Genomic DNA, 25,348 nt, shown 5'->3' with positions numbered 1-25,348 from the left:
CTCTGCCTATCAATACTCTTAAGGGTTCTGCCATTTACTGTGTATTTACTATCTGTATTAGACCTTCCAAAACGCATTACATGTTAATCCAGGACAGTCAGCACGGATTCGTGAAGGGCAAGTCGTGCTTCACAAATTTGATTGAATTTTTTTAGGAGGTAACTAAGTGTGTTGATGAAGGTAGGGCAGTTGATGTCATATCCATGGATTTTAGTAAGGCGTTTGATAAGGTCCCCCATGGTCGGCTTATGATGAAAGTAAGGAGGTGTGGGATAGAGGGAAAGTTGGCCGATTGGATAGGTAACTGGCTATCTGATCGAAGACAGAGGGTGGTGGTGGATGGAAAATTTTCGGACTGGAGGCAGGTTGCTAGCGGAGTGCCACAGGGATCAGTGCTTGGTCCTCTGCTCTTTGTGATTTTTATTAATGACTTGGAGGAGGGGGCTGAAGGGTGGATCAGTAAATTTGCTGATGACACCAAGATTGGTGGAGTAGTGGATGAGGTGGAGGGCTGTTGTAGGCTGCAAAGAGACATAGATAGGATGCAAAGCTGGGCTGAAAAATGGCAAATGGAGTTTAACCCTGATAAATGTGAGGTGATTCATTTTGGTAGGACTAATTTAAATGTGGATTACAGGGTCAAAGGTAGGGTTCTGAAGACTGTGGAGGAACAGAGAGATCTTGGGGTCCATGTCCACAGATCTCTAAAGGTTGCCACTCAAGTGGATAGAGCTGTGAAGAAGGCATATAGTGTGTTAGCTTTTATTAACAGGGGGTTGGAGTTTAAGAGCCGTGGGGTTATGCTGCAACTGTACAGGACCTTGGTGAGACCACATTTGGAGTATTGTGTGCAGTTCCGGTCACCTCACTATAAGAGGAGATTCACCAGGGTGCTGCCTGGGACGGAGCGTTGAAGTTATGAAGAGAGGTTGGGGTAAGGTTTGGGTTGTTTACGTTGGAGCAGAGAAGACTGAGGGGGGCGACCTGATCGAGGTGTTCAAGATTATGAGGGACAGAGTGGATAAGGAGCAGCCGTTCCCCTGAGTTGAGGGGTCAGTCACGAGGGGGACATAGGCTCAAGGTGAGGGGGCGGGATGTGGGGGGGGTGTGAGGAAAAGGCTGCTGGGGGTCTGGAAGGCGCTGCCTGGGAGGGTGGTGGAGGTGGGTTGCCTCACATCCTTTAAAAAGTACCTGGACCAGCACTTGGCACGGCCGTAACATTCCGGGCTACGGGCCAAGTGCTGGTGAGAGGGATTAGGTGGGAGGACAGGTGTTTCTCGGGTGTCGATGCGGACTCGATGGGCCGAAGGGCCTTTAGTGCACTGTGTGATTCTATGATTCTATGATTAGGGACAGTCAACATGGCTTTGTGAGTGGAAAATCATGTCTCACAAATTTGATTGAGTTTTTTGAAGGGGTAACCAAGAAGGTAAACCACAAAGTTTATTTATTCATCACAAGTAGGCTTGCATTGACACTGCAATGAAGTTACTGTGAAATTCCCTGAGTCGCCCACACTCTGGCGCTTGTTCGGGTCAATCCACCCTAACCCAGCCCCATCTTTCGGACTGTGGGAGGAAACCGGAGCACCCGGGGGAAACCCACGCAGACACGGGGAGAACATGCAGACTCCGCACAGACAGTGACCCAAGCCCCGGGGAATCGAACCCGGGGTTCCCTGGCGCTGTGAGGCAGCAGCGCTCACCCACTGTGCCACCGTGCCGTTCCATAGAGATAGATGAGGGCAGTGCAGTTGATGTTGTCTACATGGACTTTAGCAAGGCCTTTGACAAGGTTGTAGGTTGTTGCATAAGGTTAAATCTCATGGGATCCAGGGTGAGGTAGGCAAGGGACTTGACAGTTGCTTGGCTACCTCAGAAGACAGAGGGTGGTTTTAGAGGGTTGTTTTTCAAACTGGAGGCCTGTGACCAGCGGTGTGCCTCAGGGATCAGTGCTGGGCCCATTGTTATTTGTCATTTATATTAGTGATTTGGATGAGAATGTCGGAGGCACGGTTAGTAAGTTTGCAGAGGACGTCAAGATTGGTGGCATGGTGGACAGTGAGGAAGGTTATCCAGGATTGCAATGGGATCTTGATCAATTGGGCCAGTGGGCTGACGAATGGCAGATGGAGTTTAATTTAGACAAATGCGAGGTGAAAGGTTTGGAGGGATACGGGCCAAACACAGGCAAATGTGACCGGTTCGGTCCAGGAAACCTGGTCAGCACAGGCGAAATGGGCCGAAGGGCCTGGTTTCCACGCTGGATATCTCTAATGCCCAAAGATGTGCGGGTGGATGGATTCCTGATCGGTAAGGGAATTAAGGGTTATGGGGATCAGGCGGGTAAGTGGAACTGATCCACGTCAGATCAGCCATGATCTTATTGAATGGCGGGGCAGGCTCGAGGGGCTAGATGGCCTACTCCTGCTCCTATTTCTTATGTTCTTATGTTCGGTGCACTAGCCACGCACACAGAGGGTGGTGGGTGCCTGGAACTCGCTGCCGGGGGGAGGGAGTGGAAGCGGATACGATAGTGAGTTTTAAGGGGCGTCTGGACAAATACATGAATAGGATGGGAATAGAGGGATACGGTCCCCGGAAGGGTAGGGGTTTTTAGTTCAGACGGGGGGGGTAGCATGGTCGGTGCAGGAGGGCCGAAGGGCCTGTTCCTGTGCTGGAATTTTCTTTGTTCTTTGACTCTAACCCCTCTGCAAAATGTGACCACCCCCCACCGCCACCCCGCACCCCTTGTTGAGAATTGACCAGACCACGCACAGTGAGTCCTCAAACCTTCGAAACTTTTATTACTTGCTAACAGACACGGTGAAGTTCATTCTGGTGTTCTATCGATTCGGACGGATAATTAGCAGCGATAGTTCATTCAACTCAATGAGAAACATTCTTCATTTGCATACATATCCACCAATCATAGCATAGCTTTTTGCCCTTTCTTATCCAATAGAAAACACCTCTTCATTGGCTAAATATGTCAAGTTATCTTCTCTTTATGGTATTTGTCAGAGTAGTTTATCTTTGTTTCCAGCCAAGCTCGGGGATGCAGTGTTTATGAAACTGACCTTGATTTGATTTGATTTGATTTATTATTATCACATGGATTCAAAATTGACAGAAGCCAGAGGGTGGTTGTAGGGAGTTGTTTTTCAAACTGGAGGCCTGTGACCAGCGGTGTGCCTCAGGGATCAGTGCTGGGCCCACTGTTATTTGTCATTTATATTAATGATTTGGATGAGAATGTCGGAGGCATGGTTAGTAAGTTTGCAGAGGACGTCAAGATTGGTGGCATGGTGGACAGTGAGGAAGGTTATCCAGGATTGCAACGGGACCTTGATCAATTGGGCCAGTGGGCTGACGAATGGCAGATGGAGTTTAATTTAGACAAATGCGAGGTGATGCATTTTGGTAGATTGAACCAGGGCAGGACTTACTCAGTTAATGGTAGGGCGTTGGGGAGAGTTACAGAACAAAGAGATCTAGGGGTACATGTTCATAGCTCCTTGAAAGTGGAGTCACAGGTGGACAGAGTGGTGAAGAAGACATTGGGCATGCTACGCTCAGCCTCCTACGCTCCAGAGGAAAAAGTCCCAGTCTATCCAGCCTCTCCTTATAACTCAATCCATCAAGTCCCGGTAGAATCCTAGTAAATCTTTTCTGCACTTTTTCTAGTTTAATAATATCCTTTCTATAATAGGATGACCAGAACTGTACACAGTATTCCAAGTGTGGCCTTACCAATGTCTTGTACAACTTCAACAAGACGTCCCAACTCCTGTATTCAATGTTCTGACCAATGAAACCAAGCATGCCGAATGGTCTGTCGGACCCCCGGCTGCCCAGAACCTGACTGGATGCTTATTGATTCTTTTCCAGATGATGTTGGATGAGTTGCGACATTTTATGATCTCCCTGCAGTTCACACTGAAGAGGATTGCCAGGGTAATCGAGGAGGTGAGTGTTTCGGGGAGAGGTCTCCGGTTTACAAGGAGCAACAACAGGGGCGCACTGCGAGTGGGCTCCCCCCCCCCATCTCCCCCAGGGAAAGGGAAGGGGGTCTGGAGCCTCAGGGTGACAGGCCCCATTGTGGTACTGAGGCCCTCACGCAACACACCACACACACGGAGCACAGCAAGATCCCGGGACAAAGTCCGAACCCCCACAGGCACAGCAAGATCCCAGAAAGCCCTCAGACAGGTACTGAGCCCCACACAGGCATAGCAAGATCCCAGGACTTTCCCCACACTCCCCACAGACTCAGCAAGATCCCAGCACTCCCCCCCCCCCCCCCCCCCACGCTCTTCCAGGCACAGGAAGATCCCAGAACTCACCCCACGCTCTCACAGTTTATCCTTGATTTGTTAAGTGGACGCTGGTAGTGATTAACACACAGACACACGCACACAGACACACGCACACAGACACACGCACACAGACACGCGCACACACAGACACGCACACACAGACACGCACACACAGACACGCACACACAGACACGCACACACAGACACGCGCACACACGCACACAGACACGCGCACACAGACACGCGCACACACAGACACGCGCACACACAGACACGCACACACAGACACGCACACACAGACACGCACACACACACACGCGCACACAGACACGCGCACACAGACACGCGCACACAGACACGCGCACACAGACACGCGCACACAGACACGCGCACACAGACACGCGCACACAGACACACGCACACAGACACGCGCACACAGACACACGCACAGACACGCGCACAGACACACACACGCACGCAGACACGCACGCACGCAGACACGCACGCACGCAGACACGCACGCGCGCAGGCACGCGCGCAGGCACGCACGCAGGCACGCGCGCGCACAGGCATGCACGCGCACAGGCACGCACGCGCGCAGGCACGCGCGCGCGCAGGCACGCGCGCGCAGACACGCACGCACGCGCGCGCGCAGACACGCACGCACGCGCGCGCGCAGACACGCACGCACGCGCGCGCGCAGACACGCACGCACGCGCGCGCGCAGACACGCACGCACGCGCGCGCGCAGACACGCACGCACGCGCGCGCGCAGACACGCACGCACGCGCGCGCGCAGACACGCACGCACGCGCGCGCAGACACGCACGCACAGACACACTATCAGTTTTTTAATCTTTATTATCGCTCAGTTCTGAACAACGTTAATTTTTTTCTCTGTTCAGCAGGAAACCGAGAATAACTTTACCGGATTTTCCCGGGGAAATACTGCAAAGCTTCACGGTAAAGACATCTGCCCTCCATCTCTCTCTCTCTGTCTCTCTCTCTCTCTCTCTCTGTCTCCCTCCATCTCTCTCTCTCGCTGCCTCTCTCTCTCGCTGCCTCTCTCTCTCGCTGCCTCTCTCTCTCGCTGCCTCTCTCTCTCGCTGCCTCTCTCTCTCGCTGCCTCTCTCTCTCGCTGCCTCTCTCTCTCGCTGCATCTCTCTCTCGCTGCCTCCCTCTCTCGCTGCCTCTCTCTCACGCTGCATCTCTCTCTCGCTGCCTCTCTCTCTCGCTGCCTCTCTCTCTCGCTGCCTCTCTCTCTCGCTGCCTCTCTCTCTCGCTGCCTCTCTCTCTCGCTGCCTCTCTCTCTCGCTGCCTCTCTCTCTCGCTGCCTCTCTCTCTCGCTGCCTCTCTCTCTCGCTGCCTCTCTCTCTCGCTGCATCTCTCTCTCTCTCTCTGTCTCTCGCTGCATCTCTCTCTCGCTGCCTCTCTCTCTCGCTGCCTCTCTCTCTCGCTGCCTCTCTCTCTCGCTGCCTCTCTCTCTCGCTGCCTCTCTCTCTCGCTGCCTCTCTCTCTCGCTGCCTCTCTCTCTCGCTGCCTCTCTCTCTCGCTGCCTCTCTCTCTCGCTGCCTCTCTCTCTCGCTGCATCTCTCTCTCGCTGCATCTCTCTCTCGCTGCATCTCTCTCTCGCTGCATCTCTCTCTCGCTGCATCTCTCTCTCGCTGCATCTCTCTCTGTCTGTCTCTCTTAGAACATAGAACATTCCAGCGCAGTACAGGCCCTTCGGCCCTCGATGTTGCGCCGACCAATGAAACCAATCTAAAGCCCCTCTAATCTACACTATTCCAATATCATCCATATGTTTATCCAATAACCATTTGAATGCTCTTAATGTTGACGAGTCCACTACTGCTGCAGGCAGGGCATTCCACGCCCTTACTACTCTCTGAGTAAAGAACCTACCTGTAACATCTGTCCTATCTCTCTCACCCCTCAATTTAAAGCTATGTCCCCTCGTGCTAGCCAACACCATCCGAGGAAAAAGGCTCTCACTGTTCTCCCTATCTAATCCTCTGATCATCTTGTATGCCTCTATTAAGTCACCTCTTAACCTTCTTCTCGCTAACGAAAACAACCTCAAGCCCCTCAGCCTTTCCTCATAAGACCTTCCCACCATACCAGGCAACATCCTGGTAAATCTCCTCTGCACCCTTTCCAACCCTTCCACATCTTTCCTATAATGCGGCGACCAGAACTGTACGCAATACTCCAAATGCGGCCGCACCAGAGTTTTGTACAGTTGCAGCATGACCTCCTGGCTCCGAAACTCAATCCCTCTACCAATAAAAGCTAACACACCGTACGCCTTCTTAACAACCCTATCAACCTGGTTGCCAACTTTCAGGGATCTATGCACATGGACACCCAGATCCCTCTGTTCATCCACACTACCAAGTATCTTACCATTAGCCCAGTACTCTGTATTCCTGTTACTCCTTCCAAAGTGAATCACCTCACACTTTTCCGCATTAAACTCCATTTGCCACCTCTCAGCCCAGCTCTGCAGCTTATCTATGTCCCTCTGTAACCTGCCACTTCCCTCCGCACTGTCTACAACTCCACCGACTTTAGTGTCATCCGCAAATCTACTAATCCATCCTTCCACGCCCTCATCCAGGTCATTTATAAAAATGACAAACAGCAGTGGCCCCAAAACAGATCCTTGTGGTACACCACTAGTAACTGAACTCCAGGATGAATATTTCCCATCAACCACAACCCTCTGTTTTCTTACAGCTAGCCAATTCCTGATCCAAACCACTAAATCACCCTCAATCCCATGTGTCCCTATTTTCTGCAAAAGCTTACCATGGGGAACCTTATCAAACGCTTTACTGAAATCCATATACACCACATCAACCGCTTTACCCTCATCCACCTCTTTGGTCACCTTCTGAAAGAACTCAATAAGGTTTGTGAGGCACGACCTACCCTTCACAAAACCGTGCTGACTATCCCTAATCAAATTATTCCTTTCTAGGTGATTATAAATCCTATCTCTTATAATCCTTTCCAAAACTTTGCCCACAACAGAAGTAAGGCTCACCGGTCTATAATTACCAGGGTTGTCCCTACTCCCCTTCTTGAACAAGGGGACAACATTTGCTATCCTCCAGTCTTCTGGCACTGTTCCTGTAGACAATGATGACATAAAGATCAAAGCCAAAGGCTCTGCAATCTCCTCTCTCGCCTCCCAGAGAATCCTGGGATAAATCCCATCCGGCCCAGGGGACTTATCTATTTTCACACTTTCCAGAATTGCTAACACCTCCTCCTTATTAACTTCAATCCCGTCTCGCCCAATCGCCTGTACCTCAGTATTCTCCTCGACAACATTGTCTTTTTCCTGCGTGAATACTGACGAAAAATATTCATTTAGTGCCTCTCCTATCTCTTCAGGCTCCACGCACAACTTCCCACGACTGTCCTTGACTGGCTCTAATCTTACCCTAGCCATTCTTTTATTCCTGACATACCTACAGAAAGCTTTAGGGTTTTCCTTGATCCTACCTGCCCAAAGACTTCTCATGTCCCCTCCTGGCTCTTCTTAACTCTTTCATTAGGTCCTTCCTAGCTAACTTGTAACTCTCAAGTGCCCTAACTGAGCCTTCACGTCTCATCTTAACATAAGTCTCCTTCTTCCTCTTCACAAGAGATTCAACTTCTTTAGTAAACCACGGTTCTCTCACACGTCTGCTTCCTCCCTGTCTGACAGGTACATATTTATCAAGGACGCGTAGTAGCTGTTCCTTGAACAAGCTCCACATTACAATTGTGCCCATCCCCTGCAGTTTCCTTCCACATCCTATGCATCCTAAATCTCGCCTAATCACATCATAATTTCCTTTCCCCCAGCTATAACTCTTGCCCTGCGGTATATACCTATCCCTTTCCATCGCTAAAGTAAACATAACCGAATTGTGGTCACTTTCACCAAAGTGCTCACCTACCTCCAAATCTAACACCTGGTTTGGTTCATTACCCAGTACCAAATCCAATGTGGCCTCGCCTCTTGTTGGCCTATCTACATACTGCGTCAAGAAACCCTCCTGCACGCATTGGACAAAAACTGACCCCTCTAAAGTACTCGAACTATAGCTTTTCCAGTCAATATTTGTAAAGTTAAAGTCCCCCAGAACAACTACCCTGTTACTTTCGCTCCTATCCAGAATCATCTTTGCAATCTTTTCCTCTACATCTCAGGAACTTTTCGGAGGTCTATAAAAAACTCCCAACAGGTTGACCTCTCCTTTCCTGTTTCTAACCTCAGCCCAAACTACCTCAGTAGACGAGTCCTCATCAAATGTCCTTTCTGCCACCGTAATACTGTCCTTGACTAACAATGCCACACCTCCCCCTCTTTTACCACCTTCCCTGCTCTTACTGAAACATCTAAACCCCGGAACCTGCAACAACCATTCCTGTCCCTGCTCTATCCATGTCTCCGAGATGGCCACAACATCGAAATCCCAGGTACCAACCCATGCTGCAAGCTCACCCACCTTATTCCGGATGCTCCTGGCGTTGAAGTATACACACTTCAAACCACCTTCCTGCCTGCCAGTACACTCCTGCGACTCTGAAACCTCATCCATGACCTCACTACTCTCAACCTCCTGTACACCAGAGCGACAATTCAGGTACCCACCCCCCTGCTGAATTAGTTGAAACCCTCCCGAAGAGCCTTAGCAAATTTCCCCCCCAGGATATTGGTATCCCTCTGGTTCAGGTGCAGACCATCCCGTTTGCAGAGGTCCCACCTACCCCAGAATGAGCCCCAATTATCCAGGTATCTGAATCCCTCCCTCCTGCACCATCCCTGTCTCTCTCGCCCTCCCCGCCTCGCCCTCCCCGCCTCGCCCTCCCCGCCTCGCCCTCCCCGCCTCGCCCTCCCCGCCTCGCCCTCCCCGCCTCGCCCTCCCCGCCTCGCCCTCCCCGCCTCGCCCTCCCCGCCTCGCCCTCCCCGCCTCGCCCTCCCCGCCTCTCTATAATTACCCTGCAGTAATTCTGTTTCCCCTCCCTCTATTTTAGGAAATAATTCACCGTGGATCGGAACAGCTGTTTTATTCATATATCTATTTGGCCTATCATATGCATCAGGTAGGATTGACCTGAGATAACAGGGACAGAACCGGGGGGGGAGGAGGGGAACGTTTGGATAACAGCAGGGAGAGGGGGGGGGGGGGGGTGAGATAACCGGGGGAGGGGGAGAGATAACCGGGGGAGGGGGAGAGATAACCGGGGGTTAGAGAGACAGAATCATTGAGATTCTGTGTCACGCGCATGAGGCAATAGAACAAAGAATATTCCAGCACAGGAACAGGCCCTTCGGCCCTCCTGCACCGACCATGCTGCCCCCGTCTGAACTAAAACCCCCTCCCCTTCCGGGGACCGTATCCCTCTATTCCCATCCTATTCATGTATTTGTCCAGACGCCCCTTAAAACTCACTATCGTATCCGCTTCCACTCCCTCCCCCGGCAGCGAGTTCCAGGCACCCACCACCCTCTGTGTGCGTGGCTAGTGCACCGAACCCGCACATCTTTGGGCATTAGAGATATCCAGCGTGGAAACCAGGCCCTTCGGCCCATTTCGCCTGTGCTGACCAGGTTTCCTGGACCGAACCGGTCACATTTGCCTGTGTTTGGCCCGTATCCCTCCAAACCTTTCCCGATGCGTGTTCCTGTCCAAACATCTTTTAGATGTAGTCATTGTCCCCGCCTCTGCCACCCCCTCTGGCAGCCCATTCCATACACACACCACCCTCCGTGTGAAAACGTTACCCCTTGGGTCCCCTTTCCCCTCCAACCCCTCCACTGATGACCCTGAACCCATCTGGGTCACGAATGTCCCCTTTAGGGAAGGAAATCTGCCGTCCTTACCCTGGTCTGGGCCTACATGTGACTCCAGAGCCACAGCTCTCACAGACTCTCAACTGTCCCTCCAAGGGTCAACTAGGGATGGGCAATAAATGCTGGACCCAACCAGCAACGCCCAACATTCCTCCCACCTCTGTTAGGGTTGGGATTGGGGTTAGAGTTCCAGCATTGTGATTGGACATCAGTCAGTCCCCGTGTGTGTGTGTGGGGTGTAGGTACTCCCACAGCGCTGTTAGGGAGAGCGTTCCAGGAATGTGATTGGACATCAGTCAGTCCCCATGTGTGTGTGGTGTAGGTACACCCACAGTGCTGTTAGGGAGAGTGTTCCAGGATTGTTATTGGACGTCAGTCAGTCCCTGTGTGTGTGAGTGGGGTGTAGGTACACCCATGGCGCTGTTAGGGAGAGCGTTCCAGGAATGTGATTGGACGTCAGTCAGTCCCCCTGTGTGTGTGTGGGATGTAGGTACACCCATGGCGCTGTTAGGGAGGGAGTTCCAGGAATGTGATTGGACATCAGTCAGTCCCCGTGTGTGTGTGGGGTGTAGGTACACCCATGGCGCTGTTAGGGAGGGAGTTCCAGGATTTTGACCCCTGCCGCAGTGAAGGAACGGCCGACATGTTTCCAAGTCGGGATGATTTGATTGGGTTTGATTTATTATTGTCCCGTGTATCGGGATACAGTGAAAAGTATTGTTTCTTGCGCGCTATACAGACAAAGCATACCGTTCATAGAGAAGGAAAGGAGAGGGTGCAGAATGTAGTGTTACAGTCACAGCTAGGGGTGCAGAGAAAGATCAACTTAATGCGAGGTCGGTCCATTCAAAAGTCTGACGGCAGCAGCAGGGAAGAAGCTGTTCTTGAGTCGGTCGGTACGTGACCTCAGACTTTTGTATCTTTTTCCCCGACGGAAGAAGGTGGAAGAGAGAATGTCCGGGGTGCGGGGTGGGGGTGGGGGGGGGCGGGGGTGGGTGCGTGGAGGGGGGAGGGCATGGGGAGGGGCGTGGGGAGGGGTGGGATTGGATTGGGCTGAGCTTGGATTGGATTGGGTTGAGATTGGGTTGGATTGAGATTGGGTTGGTTTGAGGTTGGATTGAGATTGGGTTGGGTTGAGATTGGGTTGGGTTGGATTGAGATTGGGTTGGATTGAGATTGGGTTGGGTTGAGATTGGGTTGGGCTGAGCTTGGATTGGGTTGAGATTGGGTTGGGTTGAGATTGGGTTGGGTTGGATTGAGATTTGGTTGGGTTGAGATTGGGTTGTATTGAGATTGGGTTGGATTGAGATTGGGTTGGGTTGAGATTGGGTTGGTTTGAGATTGGGTTGGGTTGAGATTGGGTTGGATTGAGATTGGGTTGGTTTGAGATTGGGTTGGGTTGAGATTGGGTTGGTTTGAGATTGGGTTGGGTTGCGATTGGGTTGGTTTGAGATTGGGTTGGATTGAGATTGGGTTGGGTTGAGATTGGGTTGGGTTGAGATTGGGTTGGATTGAGATTTGATGTGCTTTGTCCTGAAGGTGTAAATGTTATTACGGACAGTGGACAGGATGCGGTGTTGCCCTGTCAGACGGACCCCCTGGGAGTCCTGGACGTTTACTGGCAGAAGTTGCCGGGGAACTGGGTGGTCCTACACTGGTCCAATGGCACCCAGCACCCAGAGATCCAGGATCAACGATACCAAGGTCGAACACTAATCGACAGCGCGGATTTTGCCAGAGGGAACCTGTCCCTCAGCATTCTGGGCGTTAATCTGAACGACACGGGGACTTATCAATGTATCATCATGAAAACACAACACGTCACTCCCGAAAAATACTCCATCAGACTCGATGTAGAGCGTGAGTGTTACAGGGACCTTGGTCCCTCACACATTATACTCTCTGTCTGTCTCTGTCTTTCCAATTTCCTATCTATATGAAACATTTAAAAAAATAAAACCTTGAACTCTAAGCCGGAAGTAGGCCGCTGGGTGTTCTGGGAAGGGTCTAAATTCTTCTTCAGCGCGCGGGAGGTATGTAAGTAGGCTAAACCAGCCAGCGGGCAGCATCGTTAGCGGGCAGCGGAGTGAGCAGGGTGAGAACTAAAGGGCTTTGGCTCATCGGGCATCAGCGTAAACAGGCCGAGGTGGGGTAGGTTTAGACTTTTTCCTGTGTCACTGGAAGAAAGGGGGAATTATGATTGTGAGGCCAGTTTGTTGTTCTCAGTGTCGGATGTGGGAGGTCCTGGAGTCAGCTAGCCTCCCGGACGTCCATATCTGCGCCAGGTGCGTCGAGCTGCAGCTCCTAAGGGACCGCGTTGGGGAACTGGAACTGCAGCTCAATGACCTTCGTCTGGTTGGGGAGAGTGAGGAGGTGATAGATAGGAGTTACAGGCAGGTGGTCACACCGGGGCCACGGGAGACAGACAAGTGGGTCACGGTTAGGAAGGGGAAGGGGAAAGGTCAGGTACTAGAGAGTACCCCAGTGGCTGTGCCCCTTAACAATAAGTACTCCTGTTTGAGTGCTGTTGGGGGGAGCAGCCTACCTGGGGGAAGCAACAGTGACCGTGCCTCCGACGCAGAGTCCGGCCCGGCAGCTCAGAAGGGGAGGGAAAGGGAGGATGAGCAAACTGACCACAGCACCAAGGTACAGGGAGCTGTCCAAGTGGGGGGAGAAACAAAAAATGTAGTAGAAAATGGGGATACTGTTGGGGCGGGGGGGTACTTAGCAGGGGTAAGCCATGGGGTACAGGTCACTGGATCAGAGTCTGTCCTTGTGGCTCAGAAGGGAAGGGGGGAGAGGAGTAGAGGATTAGTCATTGGGGACTCCATAGTTAAAGGGACGGATAGGAGATTCTGCGGGAATGAGAGAGACTCGCGGTTGGTGTGTTGCCTCCCAGGAGCCAGAGTCCGCGATGTCTCGGATCGTGTTTTCGAAATCCTTAAGGGGGAGGGGGACCAGCCCCAAGTTGCGGTTCACATAGGCACTCAAGACATAGGTAGGAAAAGGGATGGGGATGTAAGGCAGAAATTCAGGGAGTCAGGGTGGAAGCTTAGGGCTAGAACAAACAGAGTTGTTATCTCTGGTTTGTTACCCGTGCCACGTGATAGTGAGGAGAGGAATAGGGAGAGAGCAGTTGAACACATGGTTACGGGGATGGTGCAGGAGGGAGGGATTCAGATACCTGGACAATTGGGGCTCTTTCTGGGGTAGGTGGGACCTCTACAAACCTCTACAAATATCTTGGGGAGGAAATTTGCTAATGGTCTTCGGGAGGGTTTAAACTAATTCAGCAGGGGGGTGGGTACCTGAATTGTAGCTCCAGTGTACAGGAGGTTGAGAGTGATGAGGTCATGGATGAGGTTTCAGAGTCGCAGGAGTGTACTGGCAGGCAGGAAGGCGGTTTGAAGTGTGTATACTTGAACGCCAGGAGCATCCGGAATAAGGTGGGTGAACTTGCAGCATGGGTTGGTACCTGGGATTTCGATGTTGTGGCCATCTCGAAGACATGGATAGAGCAGGGACAGGAATGGTTGTTGCAGGTTCCGGGGTTTAGATGTTTCAGTAAGTGCAGGGAAGGTGGTAAAAGAGGGGGAGGTGTGGCATTGTTAGTCAAGGACAGTATTACGGTGGCGGAAAGGACATTTGATGAGGACTCGTCTACTGAGGTAGTTTGGGCTGAGGTTAGAAACAGGAAAGGAGAGGTCACCCTGTTGGGAGTTTTCTATAGGCCTCCGAAAAGTTCCAGAGATGTAGAGGAAAAGATTGCAAAGATGATTCTGGATAGGAGCGAAAGTAACAGGGTAGTTGTTCTGGGGGACTTTAACTTTACAAATATTGACTGGAAAAGCTATAGTTTGAGTACTTTAGAGGGGTCGGTTTTTGTCCAGTGTGTGCAGGAAGGCTTCCTGACGCAGTATGTAGATAGACCAACAAGAGGCGAGGCCACATTGGATTTGGTACTGGGTAATGAACCAGGCCAGGTGTTAGATTTGGAGAAAGGTGAGCACTTTGGTGACAGTGACCACAATTCGGTTACGTTTACCCTAGCTATGGAAAAGGATAGGTATATACCAAAGGGCAAGAGTTATAGCTGGGGGAAAGGAAATTATGATGCGATTAGGCGAGATTTAGCTGGCATGGGTTGGGGAAGGAAACTGCAGGGGATGGGCACAATTGCAATGTGGAACTTGTTCAAGGAACAGCTACTACGCATCCTTGATAAATATGTACCTGTCAGGCAGGGAGGAAGCAGTCGCGTGAGGGAACCGTGGTTTACTAAAGAAGTTGAATCTCTTGTGAAGAGGAAGAAGGAGACTTATGTTAAGATGAGACGTGAAGGCTCAGTTAGGGCACTTGAGAGTTACAAGTTAGCCAGGAAGGACCTAAAGAAAGTGTTAAGAAGAGCCAGGAGGGGACATGAGAAGCCTTTGGCAGGTAGGATCAAGGAAAACCCTAAAGCTTTCTGTAGGTATGTCAGGAATAAAAGAATGACTAGGGTAAGATTAGGGCCAGTCAAGGACAGTAGTGGGAAGTTGTGCGTGGAGTCTGAAGAGATAGGAGAGGCGCTAAATGAATATTTTTCGTCAGTATTCACACTGGAGAGGGACAGTGTTGTCGAGGGGAGTACTGAGATGCAGGCTGTTGGACTGGACGGGATTGATGTTCATAAGGAGGAGGTGTTAGCAATTCTGGAAAGGGTAAAAATAGATAAGTCCCCTGGGCCGGATGGGATTTATCCTAGGATTCTCTGGGAGGCTAGAGAGGAGATTGCAGAGCCTTTGGCTTTGATCTTTGTGTCGTCATTGTCTACAGGAACAGTGCCAGAAGACTGGAGGATAGCAAATGTTGTCCCCTTGTTCAAGAAGGGGAGTAGGGACAACCCTGGTAATTATAGACCGGTGAGCCTTACTTCTGTTGTGGGCAAAGTTTTGGAAAGGATTATAAGAGATTGGATTTATAATCACCTAGAAAGGAATAATTTGATTAGGGATAGTCAGCACGGTTTTGTGAAGGGTAGGTCGTGCCTCACAAACCTTATTGAGTTCTTTCAGAAGGTGACCAAAGAGGTGGATGAGGGTAAAGCGGTTGATGTGGTGTATATGGATTTCAGCAAAGCGTTTGATAAGGTTCCCCATGGTAAGCTTTTGCAGAAAATAGGGACACATGGGATTGAGGGTGATTTAGCGGTTTGGATCAGGAATTGGCTAGCTGTAAGAAAACAAAGGGTGGTGGTTGATGGGAAATATTCATCCTGGAGTTCAGTTACTAGTGGTGTACCGCAAGGATCTGTTTTGGGGCCACTGGTTAGTAAATTTGCGGATGACACTAAAGTCGGTGGAGTTGTAGACAGTGCGGAGGGAAGTGGCAGGTTACAGAGGGACATAGATAAGCTGCAGAGCTGGGCTGAGAGGTGGCAAATGGAGTTTAATGCGGAAAAGTGTGAGGTGATTCACTTTGGAAGGAGTAACACGATTACAGAGTATTGGGCTAATGGTGAGATACTTGGTAGTGTGGATGAACAGAGGGATCTGGGTGTCCATGTGCATAGATCCCTGAAAATTGGCACCCAGGTTGATAGGGTTGTTAAGAAGGCGTACGCTGTGTTAGCTTTTATTGGTAGAGGGATTGAGTTTCGGATCCAGGAGGTCATGCTGCAACTGTACAAAACTCTGGTGCGGCCGCATTTGGAGTATTGCGTACAGTTCTGGTCACCGTATTATAGGAAAGATGTGGAAGGGTTGGAAAGGGTGCAGAGGAGATTTACCAGGATGTTGCCTGGTATGGTGGGGGAATCGTATGAGGAAAGGCTGAGGGGCTTGAGGTTGTTTTCGTTAGAGAGAAGAAGGTTAAGAGGTGACTTAATAGAGGCACACAAGACGATCAGAGGATTAGATAGGGTGGATAGTGAGAGCCTTTTTCCTCGGATGGTGTTGGCTAGCACGAGGGGACATAGCTTTAAATTGAGGGGTGATAGATATAGGACAGATGTTAGAGGTAGGTTCTTTACTCAGAGAGTAGTAAGGGCGTGGAATGCCCTGCCTGCAGCAGTAGTGGACTCGTCAACATTAAGAGCATTCAAATGGTTATTGGATAAACATATGGATGATATTGGAATAGTGTAGATTAGAGGGGCTTTAGATTGGTTCCACTGGTCGGCGCAACATCGAGGGCCGAAGGGCCTGTACTGAGCTGGAATGTTCTATGTCCTGTTAAATTGTTTTTATTTGAACTGTGGTTTTTAGAACCTCTCACGGAACCGAAGGAGGGTGTAACTACGCCAGGATTCGATAAGGAGACCACGACCACTGGAAGAGGTGACCGCGACCCCAAACCAAATACTAACTCTGAGACTTAACCCTGTCCCTCCCTCTCTGTGTCCCTCCCTCTCTGTGTCCCTCCCTCTCTGTGTCCCTCCCTCTCTGTGTCCCTCCCTCTCTGTGTCCCTCCCTCTCTGTGTCCCTCCCTCTCTGTGTCCCTCCCTCTCTGTGTCCCTCCCTCTCTGTGTCCCTCCCTCTCTGTGTCCCTCCCTCTCTGTGTCCCTCCCTCTCTGTGTCCCTCCCTCTCTGTGTCCCTCCCTCTCTGTGTCCCTCCCTCTCTGTGTCCCTCCCTCTCTGTGTCCCTCCCTCTCTGTGTCCCTCCCTCTCTGTGTCCCTCCCTCTCTGTGTCCCTCCCTCTCTGTGTCCCTCCCTCTCTGTGTCGCTCCCTCTCTCGGCGTCGCTCCCTCTCGGCGTCGCTCCCTCTCGGCGTCGCTCCCTCTCGGCGTCGCTCCCTCTCGGCGTCGCTCCCTCTCGGCGTCGCTCCCTCTCGGCGTCGCTCCCTCTCGGCGTCCCTCCCTCTCTGCGTCCCTCCCTCTCTCTGCGTCCCTCCCTCTCTCTGCGTCCCTCCCTCTCTCTGCGTCCCTCCCTCTCTCTGCGTCCCTCCCTCTCTCTGCGTCCCTCCCTCTCTGTGTCCCTCCCTCTCTGTGTCCCTCCCTCTCTGTGTCCCTCCCTCTCTGTGTCCCTCCCTCTCTGTGTCCCTCCCTCTCTGTGTCCCTCCCTCTCTGTGTCCCTCCCTCTCTGTGTCCCTCCCTCTCTGTGTCCCTCCCTCTCTGTGTCCCTCCCTCTCTGTGTCCCTCCCTCTCTGTGTCCCTCCCTCTCTGTGTCGCTCCCTCTCTGTGTCGCTCCCTCTCTGTGTCGCTCCCTCTCTGTGTCGCTCCCTCTCTCTCTGTGTCGCTCCCTCTCTCTCTGTGTCGCTCCCTCTCTCTCTGTGTCGCTCCCTCTCTCTCTGTGTCGCTCCCTCTCTCTCTGTCGCTCCCTCTCTCTGTCGCTCCCTCTCTGTGTCGCTCCCTCTCTGTGTCGCTCCCTCTCTGTGTCGCCCCCTCTCTGTGTCGCCCCCTCTCTGTGTCGCTCCCTCTCTGTGTCGCTCCCTCTCTGTGTCGCTCCCTCTCTGTGTCGCTCCCTCTCTGTGTCGCTCCCTCTCTGTGTCGCTCCCTCTCTGTGTCGCTCCCTCTCTGTGTCGCTCCCTCTCTGTGTCGCTCCCTCTCTGTGTCGCTCCCTCTCTGTGTCGCTCCCTCTCTGTGTCGCTCCCTCTCTGTGTCGCTCCCTCTGTGTCGCTCCCTCTCTGTGTCGCTCCCTCTCTGTGTCCCCCCCTCGCTGTGTCCCCCCCTCGCTGTGTCCCCCCCTCGCTGTGTCCCCCCCTCGCTGTGTCCCCCCCTCGCTGTGTCCCCCCCTCGCTGTGTCCCCCCCTCGCTGTGTCCCCCCCTCGCTGTGTCCCCCCCTCGCTGTGTCCCCCCCTCGCTGTGTCCCCCCCTCGCTGTGTCCCCCCCTCGCTGTGTCCCCCCCTCGCTGTGTCCCCCCCTCGCTGTGTCCCCCCCTCGCTGTGTCCCCCCCTCGCTGTGTCCCCCCCTCGCTGTGTCCCCCCCTCGCTGTGTCCCCCCCTCGCTGTGTCCCCCCCTCGCTGTGTCCCCCCCTCGCTGTGTCCCCCCCTCGCTGTGTCCCCCCCTCGCTGTGTCCCCCCCTCGCTGTGTCCCCCCCTCGCTGTGTCCCCCCCTCGCTGTGTCCCCCCCTCGCGCTCTCTTTCTCTCTGTCTTGCGCGCTCTCTCTCTTTCTCTCTCTATCTGGGCGGCACGGTAGCACAGTGGGTTAGCACTGCTGCTTCACAGCGCCAGGGACCCGGGTTCGATTCCCGGCTCGGGTCACTGTCTGTGTGGAGTTTGCACATTCTCCTCGTGTCTGCGTGGGTTTCCTCCAGGTGTTCCGGTTTCCTCCCACAGTCCAAAGGGTTAGGTTGATTGGCCATGCTAAAAAATTGCCCCTTAGTGTCCTGAGATGCGTAGGTTAGAGAGATTAGTGGGTAAATGTGTAGGGATATGGGGGTAGGGCCTGGGTGGGATTGTGGTTGGTGCAGACTCGATGGGCCGAATGGCCTCTTTCTGTACTGTTGGGTTTCTATGATCTTGCGCGCTCTCTCCCTCTCTCTGTCTCGCGCGCTCTCTCTGTCTCGCGCGCTCTCTCTCTGTCTCTCTTTCTCTCTCTCGCGCTCTCTCTCTCTGTCTCATGGGCTCTCTCTCACACTTTCTGTGTCTCGTGCACGCTCTCTCTCTCTGTCTCGCGCGCTCTCTCTCTGTCTCGCGCTCACTCTCTCTCTCTCTCTGTCTCGCGCGCTCTCTCTCTCTCTCTCTCGCGCTCACTCTCTCTCTCTCTCTCTGTCTCACGTGCTCTCTCTCTCTCTGTCTCACACGCTCTCTCTGTGTCTCTGTCTCACACGCTCTCTCTGTGTCTCTGTCTCGCGCGCTCTCTCTCTCTCTCTCTCTGTCTCGCGCTCACTCTCTCTCTCTGTCTCACGTGCTCTCTCTCTCTCTGTCTCACACGCTCTCTCTGTGTCTCTGTCTCGCGTGCTGTCTCTCTCTCTCTCTTTCTCTCTCTGTCTCGCGCGTACTCTCTCTCTCTCTCTCTGTCTGTCTCACTGTCTCTCTCTCTGTCTCTCACTGTCTCTCTCTCTGTCTGTCTCACTGTCTCTCTCTCTGTCTGTCTCACTGTCTCTCTCTCTGTCTGAGTCACTGTCTCTCTCTCTGTCTGAGTCACTGTCTCTCTCTCTGTCTGTCTCACTGTCTCTCTCTCTGTCTGTCTCACTGTCTCTCTCTCTGTCTGTCTCACTGTCTCTCTCTCTCTCTGTCTCGCACGGTCTCTCCTGTAGAGTATAGGAGTCAGGGAAGTTGTGTTGGAGTTGTGTAGAGCTGTGGTGGGGCCACAGCTGGAGGAGTGCGTGCCGTTCTGGTCGCCTCATAGGAAGGATGTGGCTGCACTGGAGGGGGGCGCGGAGGAGATTCACCAGGGTGCTGCCTGGGACGGAGCGTTGAAGTTATGAAGAGAGGTTGGGGTAAGGCTTGGGCTGTTTTACGTTGGAGCAGAGAAGACTGAGGGGGGCGGCCTGATCGAGGTGTTCAAGATTATGAGGGGCACGGACAGAGTGGATAAGGAGCAGCTGTTCCCCTGAGTTGAAGGGTCAGTCACGAGGGGGACAGAGTTTTAGGGTGAGGGGCAGGAGATTCAGAGGGGGTTTGAGAAAAGGTTTTTTCACTCAGAGGGTGGTGGGAATCTGGAAAGCGCTGCCTGGGAAGGTCGTGGAAGCCGGAAACCTTACAACCCTTAAAAAAATATTGGGGTGAGCACTTGAAACAACAGAACGTTCAAGGACATGTGACAAGTGCGGGAAAATGGGATTAACACAGAAACATGGAGGATAGGAACAGGAGGAGGCCATTCGGCCCTTCGAGGCTGCTCCCCCATTCATCACCATCACGGCTGATCATCCAACCCAACAGCCTAATCCTGCTTTCCCCCCATAACCTTTGATCCCTGTTCGCCCCCCATGTGTGACACCCAGCCCCCTCTGGAATACAGTCAATGTTTTGGCGTCAACTCCTTCCTGTGGGAATGAATTCCACAGGCTCAGCGGGTGAAGAAATATCTCCCCACCTCCGTCCTAAATGGTCTCCCCCCAATCCTCAGACTGTGACCCCCCCTGGTTCTGGACTCCCCCCACCATCGGGAACATCCTCCCTGCATCTACCCTGTCCAGTCCTGTTAGAATTTTATAAGTCTCTATGAAATCCCCCTCATTTGTCTGAACTCCAGTGAAAACAATCCGAACCTCGTCAATCTCTCCTCATACATCAGTCCCCTCGGGAATCAGCCTGGTAAACCTTCGCTGCGCTCCCTCGAGAGCACGAACATCCTTCCTCAGAAAAGGAGACCAAACTTGCATACAATACTCCGGGTGTGGCCTCACCAAGGCCCTGTGTAACTGCAACAACATTAAGGTGGATTAGGGTTGAGCGCGCCCTTTAGTGAGAGATATTGTCGTTGCGGACCTGGGCTGAAGGGCCTTTCCTGCGCTGTGTGATTCTATTCCTCTCTCTCTCTCCCCAATTTCATTTTAATATCTCCCTGTCCCTCAGACGCGAGGAGATTAAATGAGAAGAGTAAAGTTAGTGAAGCTGTCTCTTCTCATTCTCAACAGTTGGGACTCCGGGAAGACATCATTGCGTCCTCATCGGCTGTGCGATTCTGCCTATCGGCATCTTAATGATAATATGTGTTTATAGATGTGAGTATAAATATTTAAAATTTATAACCCTGAACATCGAACAGGACAGCACAGGAACAGGCCCTTCGGCCCTCCAAGCCCGTGCCGCTCCCTGGTCCAAACTAGACCATTCTTTTGTATCCCTCCATTCCCACTCCGCTCATGTGGCTATCTAGATAAGTCTTAAACGTTCCCAGTGTGTCCGCCTCCACCACCTTGCCCGGCAGCGCATTCCAGGCCCCCACCACCCTCTGTGTAAAATATGTCCTTCTGATATCCGTGTTAAACCTCCCCCCCCCTCACCTTGAACCTATGACCCCCTCGTGAACGTCACCACCGACCTGGGAAAAAGCTTCCCACCGTTCACCCTATCTATGCCTTTCATAATTTTATACACCTCTATTAGGTCTCCCCTCATCCTCCGTCTTTCCAGGGAGAACAACCCCAGTTTACCCAATCTCTCCTCATAACTAAGCCCCTCCATACCAGGCAACATCCTGGTAAACCTCCTCTGTACTCTCTCCAAAGCCTCCACGTCCTTCTGGTAGTGCGGCGACCAGAACTGGACGCAGTATTCCAAATGCGGCCGAACCAACGTTCTAGACAACCGCAACATCAGACCCCAACTTTTATACTCTATGCCCCGTCCTATAAAGGCAAGCATGCCATATGCCTTCTTCACCACCTTCTCCACCTGTGACGTCACCTTCAAGGATCTGTGGACTTGCACACCCAGGTCCCTCTGCGTATCTACACCCTTTATGGTTCTGCCATTTACCGTATAGCTCCCCCCTACGTTAGTTCTACCAAAGTGTCCGATCTAGACCAACTGCCTGTATCCCTCTATTCCCCGTCCGTACATGTATCTTTCCAGATAACTCTTTAAAAAGTCTTAACGTGTCTGCCACAACCACCTCACTTGGCCGTGCATTCCAGGCCCCCACCACCCTCTGTGTAAAAAAACTTCCCCCCCCAGCGCCCCCCCCACACACACATCTCCACTGAACCTTTCCCCTCTTATTGTGCTCCCTTGTAATTGTCATTTGCGCCCCTGGGAAAAAGCATCCAAATTGTTCACCCTATCCACACCCCTCATAATATTATAAACTTCCACCAGGTCGCCTCTCAGCCTCCGACTTTCCAAGGAGAATAATCCCACTCGATTCAATCTCTCCCCATAGGTAATACCCTCCAGACCAGGCAACATCCTGGGAAAACTTTTCTGTCCTCTCTCCAAAGCCTCCACGTCCTTCTGGTCATGTGGCGACCAGAATTGGACGCAGTATTCCAAATGTAGCCTAACCAACATTTTCTATAACAAACACAATTACAAAGAACAATCAAAGAACAAAGAACAGTACAGCACAGGAAACAGGCCCTTCGGCCCTCCAAGCCTGTGCCGCTCCTTGGTCCAACTAGACCAATCGTTTGTATCCCTCCATTCCCAGGCTGCTCATGTGACTATCCAGGTAAGTCTTAAACGATGTCAGCGTGCCTGCCTCCACCACCCTACTTGGCAGCGCATTCCAGGCCCCCACCACCCTCTGTGTAAAAAACATCCCTCTGACATCTGAGTTATACTTCGCCCCTCTCACCTTGAGCCCGTGACCCCCTCGTGATCATAGGGGTCAACTTTTATACTCAATCTGTGCTGGGAGTGTTTGATGGGGACAGTGTAGAGGGAGCTTTACTCTGTATCTAACCTGGTGCTGTACCTGTCCTGGGAGTGTTTGATGGGGGACAGTGTAGAGGGAGCTTTACTCTGTATCTAACCCCGTGCTGTACCTGTCCTGGGAGTGTTTGATGGGGACAGTGTAGAGGGAGCTTTACTCTGTGTCTAACCCCGTGCTGTACCTGTCCTGGGAGTGTTTGATGGGGACAGTGTAGAGGGAGCTTTACTCTGTATCTAACCCCGTGCTGTATCTGTCCTGGGAGTGTTTGATGGGGGGGACAGTGTAGAGGGAGCTTTACTCTGTATCTCACACCATGCTGTACCTGTCCTGGGAGTGTTTGATGGGGGGACAGTGTAGAGGGAGCTTTACTCTGTATCTAACCCCGTGCTGTACCTGTCCTGGGAGTGTTTGATGGGGACAGTGTAGAGGGAGCTTTACTCTGTATCTAACCCTGTGTTGTACCTGTCCTGGGAGTGTTTGATGGGGGCAGTGTAGAGGGAGCTTTACTCTGTATCTAACCCCATGTTGTACCTGTCCTGGGTGTGTTTGATGGGGAGACAGTGTAGAGGGAGCTTTACTCTGTATCTAACCCCGTGCTGTACCTGTCCTGGGTGTGTTTGATGGGGGACAGTGTAGAGGGAGCTTTACTCTGTATCTAACCCCATGCTGTACCTGTCCTGGGAGTGTTTGATGGGGGACAGTGTAGAGGGAGCTTTACTCTGTATCTAACCCCGTGCTGTATCGGTCCTGGGAGTGTTTGATGGGGGGGGCAGTGTAGAGGGAGCTTTACTCTGTATCTAACCCCGTGCTGTACCTGTCCTGGGAGTGTTTGATGGGGGGGGCAGTGTAGAGGGAGCTTTACTCTGTATCTAACCCCGTGCTGTACCTGTCCCCACAGTGCGGCGCTCCCTCAGCACTGACCCTCCCACAGTGCGGTGCTCCCTCAGCACTGACCCTCCCATAGCGCGGTGCTCCCTCAGCGCTGACCCTCCCACAGTGCGGCGTTCCCTCAGCACTGACCCTCCCACAGTGCGGCGCTCCCTCAGCACTGACCCTCCCACAGTGCGGCGCTCCCTCAGCACTGACCCTCCCACAGTGCGGCGCTCCCTCAGCACCGACCCTCCCACAGTGCGGCGCTCCCTCAGCACTGACCCTCCCACAGTGCGGCGCTCCCTCAGCACTGACCCTCCCACAGTGCGACGCTCCCTCAGCACTGACCCTCCCACAGTGCGGCACTCCCTCAGCACTGACCCTCCCACAGTGTGGCGCTCCCTCAGCACTGACCCTCCCACAGTGCGGCGGTCCCTCAGCACTGACCCTCCCACAGTGCGGACATCAGTCCGTGGGGGATGCCCCGCACAATACTGGGGAGTAGCCAAGTGGGAGATATACAGAATGATAGGCGCAGAATGTTGCAGTGCTGATCCACTCCCAGTACAGCACAGGAACAGGCCCTTCAGCCCACAATGTTCTGCTGTACATGACCCCAAATTAAACTCCTCCCTTCTGCCTGGCCTTGCCCCCTATCCCTCTGCTCCTTGCATGTTCCTGTGTTTATCTAAAAGCCCCTTGAACGCCCCTATCGAATCCGCCTCCACCCCCACCCCTGGCAGCGCGTTCCAGACACCCACCACCCTCTGTGTAGAAAAACCTACCCCTCACATCTCCTTCGAACAATCCCCTCTCACCCTCAGTGCGTTCCCCCGAGTATTAGACATTCCAACTCTGGGGGGGAAAAGATTCTGACTGTCCATCCTATCTCTGCCCCTCCTAGTTTTATAGACTTCTATCGGGTCTCCCCCCTCGGCCTCCGCCGCTCCAGGGGAAACAACCCGAGTTTGTCCAGCCTCACACCCTCTAATCCAGGCAACATCCTGGTAAACCTCTTCTCCAAAGCCTCCACATCCGTCCTGTAATGTGGCGACCAGAATTAGGCGCAATAATCTCTGAGTGCGGCCTAACCAAAGTTTTATAAAGCTGCAACACAACATCCTGATTCTTGCACTCGATGCCCCGACAAGCACGCCATACGCCTCCTTTACCTCCCCGCCTACTTGCGTGGCCACTTTCGGGGAGCTATGGACTCGAACCCCAAGATCCCTCCGTACATCAGTGCTGTTCAGAGTGCTGCTATTAACTGTAGACTTACCCTCAACATTTAATCTCCCAAAGTGCAGCACCTCACACTTACCCGGCTTAAACTCCAGCCGCCATTTCTCTGCAAGTGTCTGCAACTGATCTCTATCCCCCTGTGTCACCTGACAACCTCCTACACATATCCGCAACTCCAACCACCTTTGTGTTGTCTGAAAACTTACTAACTTACCCATCTACGCTTTCATCCAAGTTATACAATCATAGAGGTTTACAGCAGGGAAACAGGCCTTTCAACCCAACTTGTCCATGGCACCCCATTTTTTAAACCCCTAAGCTAGTCCCAATTGCCCGTGTTTGTCCCATATCCCTCTGTACCCATCGTACCCATGTAACTGTCTAAAATGCTTTTAAAAAGACAAAATTGTACCCGCCTCTACTACTGCCTCTGGCAGCTCGTTCCAGACACTCACCACCCTCTGGGTGAAAAAATTGCCCCTCTGGACACTTTTGTATCTCTCATCTTAAACCTATGCCCTCTAGTTTTAGACTCCCCTACCTTTGGGAAAAGATGTTGACTATCTAGCTGATCTGTGCCCCTCATTATTTTATAGACCTCTATAAGATCACCCCTCAGCCTCCTACGCTCCAGAGAAAAAAGTCCCAGTCTATCCAGTCTTTCCTTGCAACTCAATCCATCAAGTCCCGGTAGCATCCTAGTAAATCTTTTCTGCACTCTTTCTAGTTTAATAATATCCTTTCTATAATAGGGTGACCAGAACTGCACACAGTGTGGCCTTACCAATGTCTTGTACAACTTTCAACAAGACGTCCCAACTC

General features: G+C 52.4%; 1 protein-coding gene across 6 annotated transcripts in view; it reads left to right on the top strand.

The window, feature by feature from the left end:
• LOC144488063 (T-lymphocyte activation antigen CD80-like) overlaps positions 1-25,348 on the top strand; it is a 40,214-nt gene that overhangs the window by 12,606 nt on the left and 2,260 nt on the right. For 2 of the 6 annotated variants that reach the window (XM_078206083.1, XM_078206082.1), the window contains 6 exons: positions 3,891-3,968; positions 5,227-5,281; positions 9,353-9,421; positions 11,712-12,032; positions 16,418-16,489; positions 20,676-20,762. In XM_078206083.1, coding sequence (XP_078062209.1) covers positions 3,891-3,968; positions 5,227-5,281; positions 9,353-9,421; positions 11,712-12,032; positions 16,418-16,489; positions 20,676-20,762 — 682 coding nt within the window. Of the gene's footprint in view, positions 1-3,890; positions 3,969-5,223; positions 5,282-9,352; positions 9,422-11,711; positions 12,033-16,417; positions 16,490-20,613; positions 20,763-25,348 lie in introns of all 6 variants that reach the window. The other 4 variants (XM_078206079.1, XM_078206081.1, XM_078206085.1 and 1 more) reach the window with 4 other exon arrangements.

This window comes from Mustelus asterias, unplaced genomic scaffold (genome assembly GCF_964213995.1).
Source record: "Mustelus asterias unplaced genomic scaffold, sMusAst1.hap1.1 HAP1_SCAFFOLD_1245, whole genome shotgun sequence".
Lineage (NCBI taxonomy): Eukaryota > Metazoa > Chordata > Chondrichthyes > Carcharhiniformes > Triakidae > Mustelus > Mustelus asterias.
The sequence above is the reverse complement of the archived record's forward strand: the minus strand, read 5'-3'. Positions and strand labels throughout refer to the sequence as shown.